This window comes from Myxocyprinus asiaticus, chromosome 35, assembly GCF_019703515.2.
Source record: "Myxocyprinus asiaticus isolate MX2 ecotype Aquarium Trade chromosome 35, UBuf_Myxa_2, whole genome shotgun sequence".
In the NCBI taxonomy this organism is placed as follows: domain Eukaryota; kingdom Metazoa; phylum Chordata; class Actinopteri; order Cypriniformes; family Catostomidae; genus Myxocyprinus; species Myxocyprinus asiaticus.
Window position 1 is genome coordinate 42059968 of NC_059378.1, and position 16047 is coordinate 42076014.

A 16047-nucleotide genomic window follows, 5' to 3' on the forward strand; every position below is an offset into this window, starting at 1 on the left:
AAATTTGGCCAGAATTGATCGGGGCCTGTCTGTCTCTGTGGATCTCCGAGCTGGGACTCTGAGAGCTCGCTCGATTTCCAGCTTATGGCCTGTTATGTTGAGCTGACTCAGGAGGAGCTTGTCTAGGAATTTCACCATATCTCTGCCTTTTTCATGCTCAGGAATTCCAACAATTCAGACGTTGTTTCGACTGCTACGATTCGCAAGATCTTCCAATTTTTCCCAAATGCTCTGCAAATCTACTTTGGTCGCTAGCGGATTAGCAGCTAATTCCCTCACTGATGACTCCAGATAATCGATCCATCTCTCGACATCTGACAATTGAGTAACCATCTCAGAGAATTTCGTCTCCATCACAGTAATCGATCTACGTATTACAGCAAGAGCCTTCCAAATATGCAACGACTTTCGTCAGCATTGCCGACACATTCATCAATTCACGCCGGATTTTTTTCAGTTCACCATCTGAATTGAGTCTGTTTCTCAGGGGAATCAGCCCGAGCACGCAAGTGTTTTTAGTTATCTCCAGAGCCCGGGGATTTTGAATTTTTTGACATATTGTCGTCCTAGAACAGTTAAGAAACAGAGTGTATCAAATCTCACCGGATTATGACACAAATAGTAATAAAATTAGCAAAGTGCACAGAGCTCGCCGCTCACACGTTTGCTCTTCGCATGGCGTCACATGACTCCAAACATAAACAGTTTGAGTAACTGGAATCAGGTGACTCTGGCGTGAAATAGAATAGTTTAAAAGGATTTAAGAGCATGAAACTGTCTCCATTTATTAAATAACTTTGTGAAGTACTTACAGTATGTGCTACAGTCCCAAACACTAAAACTATTCATGATTCAAATATTCTCTGTGTCTGTTTGCAGTTCTGAACAAAGTCTCTACTTTGGCAGTTATTGTCGTTTTCACCAGTTTTTCCTGCTGTTTATTGCTGTGACAGTCTGTTGTATTTATGGAGTCATGCTGCGTGAGTTTATCATTACTTATTATATACTGTTCATTATGTTTAATGAATTCATCATCGTTTTGACTGGATAAGACCAAACATTTATTCTCACATATCATACTGTATAATTTCAGGAAGAAGATATTCAAGGAAATACCAGTGTGGATTTTCTGTTTCTTTGTTTTTATGAATTCACACAATTCACAAGTTTTATGTTGAATTAAATGTTCTGCTTTATCATTTTAGGCTGATCGAATAACACTGAGAAATGAAAATCACAGATACACAGAAAAATGAAGAGGATGATGAAGATTATCTAGTGAGGATGCATTTCTGTCTATATATCCAGTATATATATATATATATAAAATCAGCAAAAAAATAAACGTCCCTTTTTCAGGACACTGTATTTTAAAGATAATTTTGTAAAAATCCAAATAACTTCACAGATCTTTATTGTAAAGGGTTTAAACAATGTTTTCCATGCTTGTTCAATGAACCATAAACAATTAATGAACATCCAACAAAGGACAGCTGATCGTCCTCGCAGTGGCAGACCACGTGTAACAACACCTGCACAGGATCGGTACATCCGAATATCACACCTGCGGGACAGGTACAGGATGGCAACAACAACTGCCCGAGTTACACCAGGAACGCACAATCCCTCCATCAGTGCTCAGACTGTCTACAATAGGCTGAGAGAGGCTAGACTGAGGTCTTGTAGGCCTGTTGTAAGGCAGGTCCTTACCAGACATCACCGGCAACAACGTCGCCTATGGGCACAAACCCACCTTCGCTGAACCAGACAGGACTGGCAAAAAGTGCTCTTCACTGACAAATCACAGTTTTGTCTCACCAGGGGTGATGGTCGGATTCGCGTTTATCGTCGAAGGAATGAGCGTTACACTGAGGCCTGTACTCTGGAGCGGGATCGATTTGGAGGTGGAGGGTCCATCATGGTCTGGGGCGGTGTGTCACAGCATCATCGGACTGAGCTTGTTGTCATTGCTGGCAATCTCAACGCTGTGCGTTACAGGGAAGACATCCTCCTCCCTTCCTGCAGGCTCATCCTGACATTACCCTCCAGTATGACAATGCCACCAGCCATACTGCTTGTTCTGTGTGTGATTTCCTGCAAGACAGTAATGTCAGTATTCTGCCATGGCCAGCGAACAGCACGTCTGGGACCTGTTGGATCAGAGGGTGAGGGCTAGGGCCATTCCCCCCAGAAATGTCTGGGAACTTGCAAGTGTCTTGATGGAAGAGTGGAGTAACATCTCACAGCAAGAACTGGCAAATCTGGTGCAGTCCATGAGGAGGAGATGCACTGCAGTACTTAATGCAGCTGGTGGCCACACCAGATACTGACTGTTACTTTTGGATAATAATATTTATTTAATAATGAGATATTTCCCCTCTTTCAATTGTTTTACTTCAGTTAAAGGTTAGATTTTTGTGAATTTTTTGAATGAAAGATCAAAAGGATAAACAATGCAGATTTTGCAGAATGCAATACATATTTACCAAGGGTGCCAATATTTTTGGCCACCACTGTATATATATATATATATATATATATATATATATATATATATACATTTGCTCTGTTTTGTTTGAGGTGGAGTGGATGATGGTGGAGTGTTATGGTGAAGATGTTGTCCACACTGACAGAATGAGTGATTCTGCTGAGGTACCATGTACTTTATATACAGAATCACAATTTATCAAATATTCTAAAGATTCTTACATTTTTTCTATAATTCTAGAAAAAGACACTCAATGATCTCCACAATAATTTCAAAGGTCGAAAAATCTGTTGAAACATTATTATTTTACTCTTGATTTTATTCAATTCGACAGGATGAAGAGGAGTCGACTGATGAAACCTTCCTGTATGAAGGAACTGTATGAGACTTTAAGCAGCCATTTGGTTTCCCTCACAAATACACACAACATATAGCAAATACACAAGCATTGATTTACTTCTGTGTTGTGGATTTTATTCTGTCAATCTCAAACAAAGATTTGATTCAAACTGAGACAATAGACAAACGCTCACGTGTTGACATGACTGTGACCAATCAGAAGCAAAGACCCGCCAACAATGTGTCTATTGTGGAGCTAATTCAAATGAAATAAGTGTGTGTGTGTGCGTGTGTGCGTGCGTGCGTGTCTGAGAGTGTGTGAGCGTGTGTGTGCGTGTTCACAGTGTCTCACACACAAACACACACAGATGGAGTCGGGCAGTGTCGTGTACGGAGCCTCTCTGGCCGGTGCGGGATTCGATCTCATTAAATTCATCAAACAGCCTCAAACTATCACACGATTCCTCAGCTGGGTGAGTCACATGTATCACTTAAAACTGATCAACTCACGTCACGAGTCTGATTGATCGATAATCGACAGCAGGATCATATTATCAGTTTAAAACTGCTCGTGTTTAACTTTAGGGGGTCATGTGGGTGTTTATTGCACTTTTAACGATACTTGAATGAAACTTCGTTCCTGAAAACTTATTATTATAATTATTTTATCGTTTGTTTGTTTGTTTGTTTGTTTATATTTATAGTCACCCAGTATTTGTCGGTTCAAGTGTAGAACTCAATTATGTATTTATTTTGACTATTGGCCCCATAATAAATGTAAATGGTCCTTTGCAATGAAAGTGTTTCTTGTTTGTCACTTTCAGGACGGAAATCAAACAACTGTCGGTCTATTTAAAGAGTTCCTGTAATCAGTTTAGTCTCATTTGAATGATTATATTGAAATATATTAGATGTTTCAAAACAAACTAGTGATACAACACTAAATTTGGTTTCAGTCAGTAAATGTTAATTTAATACATGGACATGAAATACATTTTTAATCTGTTGTTAACAGCATTTTGCTTTATCATATTTATGCATGCAGCTTTTATGAGCTCATTAATTGAGAGGCTATATGGAATATTTTTACATGTAGAAATGTGTTTGTCACAATGCAGGATCATTTATAACGGATAAATGAAAGCAAAAGTTGATTAAAAACAGAGAGAACCCTAAAATATAGACTTTCCCCTATACATTCATATATAGATTAATATCTTGGTTGATTAAAAAAAAAAAGTTCATGGAGACTTTATACATCAACTATCCTGCTGTTCAGGAATATAATCCACTCATGAAGCGACTTTCTTTAGACAGCAGATTAAATGTTTAGATGACCTGGTCAAGATGTAAATCAGTGCTTTTGGATTCACTCATTTGTTTACAAGCCTCAGAAACGTTTGCACACGATCACTGAATCTGAACTAATCTGTCTAGTCTGTCAGTAGTTTAATGGTGTCTGATATGTTTGACCACCACAAGGACAGAATGTGCCCTCAAGTGCCCAGTGCTGACATGTAAACACAGCAGATGGCATGTAACATGAGAGGCCTGCGACTACAGAACACCTCCTGCAATACACCAACAACAACCTCAAATACAAGAGAACTTTCATTTGATTTACAGTTTTTGATCACTACAAAATTTCCATCCTTCCATTCATGTTATTTATAGTATTCATGACTTTACGATTAATCTAAAATGTGGGAAATAGTCACAATACCGAATGTAGCTGTGACTTTACAGTGAACCGTTAGTGGTCAGTTTGTGTTGGTGTTTTTCATACTTTAATTCTATAGTTTGATTTCTGTCACATCAGTTGTTTTCAGATGCTCTGATATCCTGCGTGACACTTTTGCATGAAAGCACATCAACAGAAACGTGTGACTGTGACCTCTTTCTGCCTTCTCAATGTTTCCAACTTTGTTAAAATGATATTGAATGGTGTTGGGGAGTAATAAACTATAAGAAGTGATGCTAACTTAACTACATTTTCAGTAGCGTGACAGTCGTTCAGCTATTTTCACAATAGTGTCGCTTTTCTAGTAACGAGCTACATTTTGTGACGAGTAGTGCTGTAGTCTCACAAAACACTAAATTTGTCACATTGTATTACGAATGCAGCAATGGAGCAGATTCATTAATGTAGTGCTGGGAAAAAACAAATCATTTAAAGGGATATTTCACCCAAAGAAGAAAATTCTCTCATCATTTACTCATCCTCATGCCATCCCAAAGTCAGTAGGGTCTAAAACGTTGAAGCTCAAAATGCACATAAGACAGCATTAAAGTAATCATAAAGTAATCCTTTTTTACTGTAAATTCTTCTCCCTGCCCAGTAGGTGGCGATATGCACAACAAATGTGAAACGGCAAAAACAAAAGAAGAAGAATGTAGAAGTGGAAGTGGAGATTTATAGTAAAAAAGGACTTAAATATTGATCTGTTTCTCTCCCACAGCCAGGGACGGATTAACCACCGGGCCGATTGGGCCATTGCCCAGGGGCCACTAAACCCAAAAGGGCCCTGAACTCTAAATGAGATATCTATTATAAATCCACGTAAATGTCTGCTTTATGTGAAATACTATTTGTTCGTCTGAATGCGTGCTGGATGTCTCGAGTGCGTGATCAGGGAATCTGCGTCTCACAGGTTTATTTTAAGGACTACAGAGAACAGTCTTTGAGTCACAAAACACTTTCAATCCAAACACAAAGATAAGGTGCAGTTTACACTGGCTGTGTACAAAGCTGATGATTTAAATTCATATAAGCGACAGAATTCGTGCAACAGTATAGAGGACTTTAAAATGTTTAAGTCCTGCATGCATTTAATGTTTAATGATAAAGAGAAATGTGCCTTAATACCCTAAAAAAATATCACATGTACATAAGTATTCACAGCCTTTGCTCAATACTTTGTTGAAGCACCTTTGGCACCAATTACAGCCTCAAGTCTTTTTGAGTATGATGCTACAAGCTTGGCACACCTATTTTTGGGCAGTTTCTCCCATTCTTCTTCGCAGGACCTCTCGAGCTCCATCAGGTTGGATGGGGAGCGTCGGTGCACAGCCATTTTCAGATCTCTCCAGAGATGTTCAATCGGGTTCAAGTCTGGGCTCTGGCTGGGCCACTCAAGGACATTCACAGAGTTGTCCCGGAGCCACTCCTTTGTTATCTTGGCTGTGTGCTTAGGGTCGTTGTCCTGTTGGAAGATGAACCTTCACCCCAGTCTGAGGTCCAGAGCGCTCTGGAGCAGGTTTTCATCAAGGATGTCTCTGTACATTGCTGCATTCATCTTTCCCTCGATCCTGACTAGTCTCCCAGTTCCTGCCGCTGAAAAAAATCCCCACAGCATGATGCTGCCACCACCATGCTTCACTGTAGGGATGGTATTGGCCAGGTGATGAGCGGTGCCTGATTTCCTCTAGACGTGATGCTTGCCATTCAGGCCAAAGAGTTCAATCTTTGTTTCTCATGGTCTGAGAGTCCTTCAGGTGCCTTTTGGCAAACTCCAGGCAGGCTGTCATGTGCCTTTTACTGAGGAGTGGCTTCCGTCTGGCCACTACCATACAGGCCTGATTGGTGGAGTGCTGCAGAGATGGTTGTTCTTCTGGAAGGTTCTCCTCTCTCCACAGAGAAATGCTGGAGCTCTGTCAGTGTGACCATCGGGTTCTTGGTCACCTCCCTGACTAAGGCCCTTCTCCCCCGATCGCTCAGTTTGGCTGGGCGGCCAGCTCTAGGAAGAGTCCTGGTGATTCCAAACTTCTTCCATTTACGGATGATGGAGGCCACTGTGCTCATTGGGACCTTCAATGCTGCAGAAATTTTTCTGTACCCTTCCCCAGATCTGAGCCACAATACAATCCTGTCTCGGAGGTCTACAGACAATTCCTTGGACTTCATGGCTTGGTTTGTGCTCTGACATGCACTGTTAACTGTGGGACCTTATATAGACAGGTGTGTGCCTTTCCAAATCATGTCCAATCAACTGAATTTACCACAGGTGGACTCCAATCAAGTTGTAGAAACATCTCAAGGATGATCAGTGGAAACAGGATGCACCTGAGCTCAATTTTGAGTGTCATGGCAAAGGCTGTGAATACTTATGTACATGTGATTTTTTTCGTTTTTCATTTTTAATAAATTTGCAAAGATTTCAAACAAACTTCTTTCACGTTGTCATTATGGGGTATTGTTTGTAGAATTGAGAAAAATAATGAATTTAATCCATTTCGGAATAAAGCTGTAACATAACAAAATGTGGAAAAATTGAAGCGCTGTGAATACTTTCCGGATGCACTGTAGGTTTGTTGGGTACCGTCGGACTCAGATCGGGTTGAAGACCTCTAAACACGTGTAGAATGACCGAACAGTGATTTTGGTATTTGAATACCATGCACATCCCTATTAATAACGCATGATTTTGGATCTGTTCAAAATTAAAAAGTACATATAACTGTCCGTGTAAGACATTGCTCCAAACATTTCCATCAATTTGAGAAATCCAACCAAATCTGCCAAGTGTCTTGTAGCACATAAAAGTGAATGTAGTCACGTGACTAAAAACATAGATTGTAGCTTGGAAAGCTTCTGTTTTTAAAGTAGTTTCCCCAACACTGATATTATTAGAATCCAAAATAAATCTAGAATAATTAATATGTATCTGAAGGCTGGTACCATCTACAGAGTTGTGCAATAACAATATAAAACTTGTGATGTAGTTATTACACTAAAGAGACATAGTATAGCAACACACATCCATTCAGCACACCTTAGCAACAGCATAGCATCATGTTTGGTAGTTTTGCATGGCCGAGCAGCACCACTTAAATTTTCTCCAGAAATGTACAAATCGAGTTTCTTTTATTTCTGTGTCGTAAGTTTAACTTCTCTCTCCGTGACAGGTGTTTTCCATTGTGGTATTTGCCTCTATAACAGCTGAAGGTTATGTGAACAGCAGCAATGAACAGCAGGTGAGGTGTGTCTTCAACAGGAATGATGGGGCATGTCATTACGGGGTTGGCATCGGTGTCATTGCCTTCCTGGCATGCGTAGCCTTCCTATTGGCTGATGCTTACCTGCCTTTGATGAGCAATGCTCAGGAGAGGAAGTATGTTGTGATGGCTGATGTGGCATTCTCAGGTGAGACGTTTGTCTACATTTGTGATGTATGGCACACAAAAATTGCAAAAGCTTGCTAAAATCATAAGCTCGATCTGATTGGCAGGCTTTTCATTTGTGATGTTCATCACATCAAATTTTTTGATTGACAAGAGACACTAAGAAGCAATATTTCAAATGTACCAGCCCCTAAACGTCACAGAAAATCAAAACAAACTGTGATTGGTTGCTTTACATGTCAGTCAGGCGGCCTCTTCCTGTCTAATTGGGTGGTTCTTGTCCAGAGTAAGCTGCAATGTGGACCAGACTTTATGCTGATAGTCAAAAATCTGGCTACTTATAGTTTGACTGTGGTTGCAAACCAATATTCCCTAAAGCCATTGATGTATGAATTAGAAAGTCTCCTTCACCAGGGATTGTGGTGTTTTAGAATAACACAGATCAGAGGAAGTGGAGTGGAAAAGCTCAGACCATGTCATGATCTGTGTGTGTTTGCTCAGTAACTCAAAGTTTCATGTATTTATCAAGATCTGTTTCTACACAGGATAATATCAAACATCAGACACTGGAAATAAGTGTCCAAAGAACTATTTTTAAATGTACATTTTCAGTTCATTTTGAAATATTTTGAATATGAATTATATCTCTGTTGTCTGTTGTGTTTGTTGTTCAGGGTCCTGGACATTCCTGTGGTTTGTGTGTTTCTGTCTCATGTCAGATCAGTGGTCAAAGACCCTTGACATCCGTGGCATTCCCACAGATGCTGTCCATGCTGTCATCGCCTTCTCATTCTTTTCCATCGCCTCATGGGTGAGTGAGATGAGTCTGTTAAACTTATGTCAGAAATATACTCAAATTCACATTTATTTGATTTGGATTCTTTATTGGCATGACATACTTCTTAATAAGTTGCAAGAAAAAGTATGAACCCTTTGATTACCTGCATTTATGTATACATTTGTCTATTAATCCTTTTTGATCTTCACCTAAGTTACAATAATGAGCTTACACAATCTGTTTTAACTAATAGCACACAAATTATTGTATTCTTGTATATATTGAATACATCATTCAAACATTCACAGTGTAGGTTGGGAAAAAGTATGTGAACCCCTAGGCTAATGATGTCAACAAAAGCTAATTAGAGTCAGGAGTTGGCAAACCTGGCATCCAATTAATGAAACGAGATTGGAGGTGTGTGAATGGAGATGAGGTGTGGGAATGTGTCGGAGGGTAACTTATAACACAAGAGGTTCTATCGAGCGCAACAGTGCCTGTCCACTTTGTTCCGAAAGTATTTTTCCCATTAATTTTCTCCATAGTAATTTTAATAAAATCCTTCATAAAAGAGTTGTGCGCCATGAACCAAACCAACCAGCTCCGAGGTGAATCATAACAAACTTTTGAAGCAAAAAAGTCTTTGAAAATCAGACAAAAAGACAAAGATACAAGACTGTATACTTAACGTCTTTAATGAACGATTGAACTACAATCCCATGAAGCATTGCGAATGATGTAATCAAATTAAAAACAATGGAAAAATGGAAAACTATTGATTTAAAATTGTTGACTATAAATATACAAACAAAATATTTTAAGTTTATTGCAGAATATTCAGTAGTTTGAGAGTGTAGGTAGAGAGACTTTATTGCATCATTAACAGTGCATCATGGGAGTGGGCGGAGCTGCAGACCTCTTTTGATGCCATTCTCTGATTGGTGGATTTTCCCCCTCAGGATCATGGGTAGTGTAGTTCTTCACTAGAAATAATGCAGTTAAACACAATTTATTACAAATGAAGTTGAAAAGATGTGGACTGATGTCTTCAACAGAAGCATATACCATCAATTAACAACCTCAGAGCTCAGGTAGGTCTGTCTTTAATGGTTTATAGTTATCATTAAAAATCAATTCCTCTATGGAGAAAATGAATGGGATCTGTACTTCTGAAACCAGACTGTAGTTAAGTTTGGTAAACTGTCAACATGTTTATAGCTAGTTCTCTGAATACATGAACACGTGGTTTAAAGGTACAGACATTTAAAGAAAACTCTAGCGCCACCTTCAGGACCGAGGTTTGGCACTACCACATTAACGCAAGAACACACATTAAGTATATACAATGCGCTTGCCAAACATTTGCCTCAGCATTTCTGTACTTTCTACTGTGATCCTGGCCTGAACGCCCTTTAAAAGAATATAAATGTAGTCCACACGGCTCCTTCTCCAATTAAGTTTTGGAATATAAAGCTGATGTTTACTACAGTAAAACTACTGCGACTTAATATTGCTCAAGGTAGTGTTTTAATTGTAAGGAATTATAATACTATTTCATATAATGTTTTGTTTTGTTTCTTAAAATGACGGATGAATCTCTCTCGGTTTCTCTTTTAGGGTGTGTTAACTTATTTTGCTCTGGTGAGGTTTCGTCAGGGTGTTGAAGATGTGATGCAGAACCACGCTGAGCCGCCCCCCAACTACACCTCGCCGTACCCGAGCACGTACACACCCCCGACATACCCGTCCTTCCAAAACACCCGTCCCGAAATCTACCAACAGCCTCCCTTTGTACCAAACCCGGATCCGGTCGGCCAGAGCAGCTATCAGCTGCCCACCTACTGACACGTGACAGCGATGTGGGAGGAGCCTCCACAGGCTGCCAATAGGAGTGTTTGTTTGCTGCCATAGAGATACTTTTTACATGAGGTGACTAAAAGCTGTAAATATTTAAGAATTTACTTTTTTAATTTATGTTGTTGTCTCATGTGACTTTAGGTTATGAGTTTCAAATTTGCATCGATGAGTTTGAATATGAAGAATTCTGTAGTAGTTTACTGTGAAACTACTGACGTCAGAGCACGTTTATCGCTCATACTGAATCGCAACTGTGTGATGTGTTTCTGTGTTGAACTATTCCTTTAACATTTCCACAGATAAGCAAGCAGGAATGTGGTGTGTTGGTTTAGAAACAGACAGACACTGTGTTCATGAAAAGAGCCAAATGACCCAGTTGCTGGTTATTGTGTTTGTGAAGGACTGGCCTGTTCAGAAGAAAACACCATGTAATTAAGCATGTAATTCACTGTAAAAATGTGCTACAGACACCAGACTTGACACTATAACATCCTGTGACATTTTGCTCATCACCATAAAGTCAAATTAAAGTAGTTTTGTGTTGTGAACGAGGCTGTTGTCTGATCAGATCAGGAGTCCTGAAGTTTGAAAATAAACCAACTCTATCTGTGGAAATAAAGACAGATTTATCAAAGTCTTTCTAGCGAGTCAGTCCACTGTCGGTCACCTTCGGAACGCTCTCAGGAGGTTATTTCCTGTCATGCCAGTGCAGCTCCAATCTACTTAAATGGAGAAAGACAGAAATCTCCTAAACGGTTGGTCAAAATTACGATCAAAGAACATATTTCAAATCAGCAATAAAATCTGACAACACTAGAATCATAAATTATGCTTCTTTACCTCATATTACACTAAGAAACACAATTTTCCCGGCTTGTATATTTAATGCGCCTGCATATGACAGGCGATGTCTGTATCTAAAAGGTGATTGGCCCTTTTAACTGTAAGGCAGGACTTCCTTTCCTTGGGTGCTCAGAGCTCCTTGGATGAGCGTTCCAATTTCTCCCATTCATTTTAACAGAAGTGGCCCGTCTCGTAGAAGTGGCTAAATAATGTCTGGATTTATTCACCAACATAAAGTCTGATTCTTGTCTCATGATTTATTAGTCTGCTTTTGTACAAATTTAATTCGGCTCTACTCTTGTCGAGTTCTGGTTTACCTGCTAAATAACCCTGACTTGGAAAAACTGCAGCCTATGTGATAGGACTGGGTAAAAATATCGATTTTCCGATGCATCGCACTCTTCGTTTCAAAGATATCGATTCTTAAAGGTGCTGTAAGCGATTTCAGCCGTTCTACTTAAATGAGAGTGAGCTGTTGAATTAGCCACGCCCCCTCTTTCCAAAACCTGACCTCCAAAGATAACAAATGAGCTTTGACACAGACATCAAGTAGAAACGGTTGTTAAAAACAACAGCAGCACAATAGCGCCCTCAATTGACAACTGTTATGAACAACATGGCATAAAAATGGCATTAAGCCTCAATAATTCACTGCAACTACAATCCACCTTTTTCCTGAACATGAAAGTGTTCCACTATTCGACTGTTTTCAGTTTCCGGTCTCCAGTGTTTTCACTCGCTTCGGTATATATTCTTAGTTGGTAATCTAATGTTTAATGTATTACATTTGTAAAAATTGTCAAAAAACATGCAGATACTTCACAGAGTCAAGATGAGCGTTTTTTTATAGACAGTGCCTCACCTGAGTGTGTAGATGATATAAAACGATGATCCGAGGTTAGTTACGTTGATATCATTAATTATTCTGAGCTGTTATGTCAGCCAACAACTGCACAAGTTGAGCCTGAAATTATTTTTTACTCCAAGTAACACTTAAATGGTGGTTGTTCTCCATCTGATTCGCTCGTTTTGGCAGTTTTACTTGGCATCTCGAGACCAGAAATACAAAACAGGCAATTAGAATGATCATGGTACTGACCAGTGGTTGATCAGGAAAACTGTGTATACTATGAGAATGTGTAAAATGATTGACAGGCAGAAAGCTTCAGAGACCACAGACACAGAGTCTAGAGCGATCAAAGAGACCAGTGAGATATCTCATGACACTTATATCTTTCAGGGAGTAGGAAAACATTTTTTGCATACCTTTCCATGAAAAAAATCACTTATAGCACTTTTAAATCCCAAGATCGATCTTTCACTCTTATGCACAACCCTCTATAATGCAACTAAATCACCCATGCACTACCAAATCTCACGTTATGTGATAAAACTCTGTGATTCGCCACTGGCCAGTAAATGTTCATATTTCACTCAGCAGTGATTGAGTAGTATAGTGGAAAAGAAGTTATTACAAAGTTATCACAGAGTCATTTCACTGCGTGTTGAGAGGGAAAGTTTGGTTTAACTCGTTCTGTGTGTCCAAAGACAAGATCCACATATCCATATGAATAATGTCTCTTTTAATATCCTTTCTGTTTATTACAGTCAGTTGTTGATCAAAAATTATTGTGATGTATTTCAGTGTGAAACAGATCATCGAACAAGAACAAATGTGTGGCAGTGATTTGAGTTGATCCATTGGTTGTTGATTAGATTGTGAAAATATGTGCGTTACACAGTGGAACAGAGGCAGATGTAAATGAGAGTTTGTAGCGGACACACACTCCACCGTACTGCTTGAGTCCGAGCCGGTTATCTGTGAAACTGAGCATCGATCTCAACACATTTATGATCAAACTGACAACATACTGTAAACGCACGAGCACATCTTTGTGTATGAAGAGACTGTAGCCGTTGAATAACAAGTAAAAGATAACCATATTTTAACATTTTGAAGCACAGTACACTCGTGCTGTGCATCCCAAGATAACTGCATTGAAAAATATAAATAATCTCCAGAGGCATCCGAAGCGTTGTATTCATTAGTGATCATCTCAGCAATTCAGCCGTGAAATGTCTCGAACACAACCGCGAATTCACCGTTATTCCTCCTCAAGCCAACTGACCCGTAACCAAGGAAGTTTAGGTGAAGGAACGATAGTTTTGAAGGAAAACAGACGAAAATACACCTTACCATCTTCACCAACATGTGACTGACGCTTCGTTCAACTCTACACGAGGTTGTGGTATTTATAAGAAAGGGGCGGGGTTTAAGCGGACTGAATGATTGGAGAAGTCCTGCATACGTCATCAGAGAGAAGTCCGTTTCACCGGAAGATCGAGTTATTACATTTTGATTAAAGATTACGAGGTCAAATAAAAAAAAAAATAATAATAAAACATATGCATGGATGAATCGTTCACAATAAGATCAGTAACATTTAGTAAATAGATAGGATGAATTTTCATTTCATGCCGACTTTAAAGAGACAGTACCGATTTATCATGTTTTACATATCAGTGTAAATACTTGTAAATAGTACAAATTATACTTATAAACAATAAAAATGTAACAAAAATATATAAGCAACAAATTCTATTTCAAAATATTAATTGATGGAATAGACTGAATTTGAAAATGTATCAAAAGCTAAAATGTGACCAATTTAATGAAAAACTAATGATAAAATATAATTTGTAAAATCAATATTTTCAAATTGTACCTTGAAGGGTTGCCTAGATGGTTCCTTTATAATTAAGAGCATTTGCTGAGAGAGAACGTCTTTTATAAGTTAACAAAATGAACATTGTAACAGAAATGTATCATCATTTTGATGGTTTGACTCATTGCCTGTTTGTTGTGAATTATTTATTACACTTTTCAGTTTATAGCTTGGGTTCATTTAATCACAACCAGTACAAAGCTTTCATACATCAGTATTAACACCTTATGAACCATTTTAGTGTATTCAGCACAAGTTTTGAATATTGCATTTAATTTTATTTGACATTTGTTTCTGGGAATTATTTACTATACGTGCTCAATCGGTTTGGTAGTTTTGTGTTTCTTCTTTCAAGTTACAGATTTAAGTTGGTTTAAGCACATGTCAGTCTATATTTTCTCTGAATGTCCAAATTTAAATTTTTTATTTGTGTCGATAATGTACAAATTTCATTGCCACCGGCACCCAGAATGGTTAACACACTTAAAAGTGTCTGAAAATCACGAAAAACAAAGTGGTTTACATTCCTAAGGAAAATACCCTTTTGCATTTGGACAACTATAAATGCCAACATGGAATTTAATAAGCATCAATCCTTTATATGATATACTTCTTTTGGGAAGCCACTTCAGTTTTATTTTTTTAAATATCTGCTACACTTTCATGTGCCAAATTTGTACTTTGTACTGTAAAAAACATACAAATAAACTGGCATATTAAAATGTAACCCTTTATTTCAGATATTTAAAACTGCATTCACTTAAAGTGATTTCTGTATCTTATTGTACACAATGTAACTGTTTGATGTCAGTGTGTTTAAAGTGATAGCTGGTTGTTTTGAAACACAAATTAGTTTGATTAAAATCAATTTAAATTAATACTAAACTAAAACACAAAAGCGTGATATTTATCAGCGCCGCCGATCACCTCCACCCGAGGATGAGAATCAAAGAGATGATGTGAGCGTGGGACTTCAGGACGAGGATGTGATTCAGGTTACTTCTGCAACTAAACTGAAACATTCAAACATGCAGGATTATTTCAGAAAACATTAACTACAAACTTAAAATATTTATCCCACAGTAAAATAATGATTGAACTGTATGGACTTATTTTTTCCCCTGTGGAACACAAAAAGGCCAAACTGTCCTTTTAGAGGGATTTTCGTCCTCCTCTCTTTCTCTGCTCCGAGTCTTTTGGTGTAAGTGGCTTCTTTAAAGCACTGCATGCAGACGGCGTTTAGTTTGAGCACACTCTCCGCAAGAGGCACCAGGTTCAGGATGTTACCAAAGGGCTGCGTGAAAACAAGGGGTCAAAGGTCATCAACACTGGTCACTGACAGGGTTCATACAGATGATTCAAAGTGAAATTCAAGGACTTTCAAGGAATTTTCAAGCACATTTGTATTTGTTTTCAAGAACTATGCTCGAGATGTCATTAAAACACATTTCTTTTTTTTTTCTTTTTTTTAAATACAAATATTTTAAGCATTCAGTTCATTTATTTTGATAAAACACCACTCATTACAAGTACAACAATGAGCATCTTTAACTACATATTCTCACAGTTCATTCATGATGAAATTGATGTGTTATTGTAGCGTGCTCATTAAAACACACTTCACTTTCCAACAGAAGTGAATAACTGTGTCTGTAAACAGAAGTCCATACGACTCATGTGCTGTTTCATGTTTTCTAAAGTCACACAACAGATTTATGAGAGGAACTGAACCAAATTATAAATGCAAAACAGATTTAAGCCTTTTCATATCATTAAAGGTTAGGTTATAAAATTACACCTTTTAATTATTATTTTTGGGCTATTTGAAAGCTTTTTCATGACTAAAAAGTCAAGGGACATGTTTGTCAACATATTTAGATTTTGACCCAAATGTT

At 38.3% G+C, this 16047-nt stretch overlaps 1 protein-coding gene and 1 long non-coding RNA gene across 2 annotated transcripts in view; one reads left to right on the forward strand and one right to left on the reverse strand.

Annotated features, from left to right (window-relative positions):
• Window positions 1-3138: 3138 nt before the first annotated feature.
• On the forward strand, window positions 3139-14874 carry LOC127426514 (synaptogyrin-2-like). The gene is made up of 4 exons (XM_051673376.1): window positions 3139-3300; window positions 7733-7970; window positions 8623-8759; window positions 10344-14874. Exons 1-4 carry the CDS (start codon window positions 3196-3198, stop codon window positions 10569-10571), a joined length of 708 nt encoding a protein of 235 aa, XP_051529336.1. The 5' UTR covers window positions 3139-3195; the 3' UTR covers window positions 10572-14874.
• Window positions 14875-15317: 443 nt separating this feature from the next.
• LOC127426526 (uncharacterized) overlaps window positions 15318-16047 on the reverse strand; it is a 58712-nt gene continuing 57982 nt past the window's right edge. Inside the window, exon 5 of the long non-coding RNA XR_007894794.1 lies at window positions 15318-15446. This is a non-coding gene — a long non-coding RNA (uncharacterized LOC127426526). The remainder of the gene's footprint in view (window positions 15447-16047) is intronic.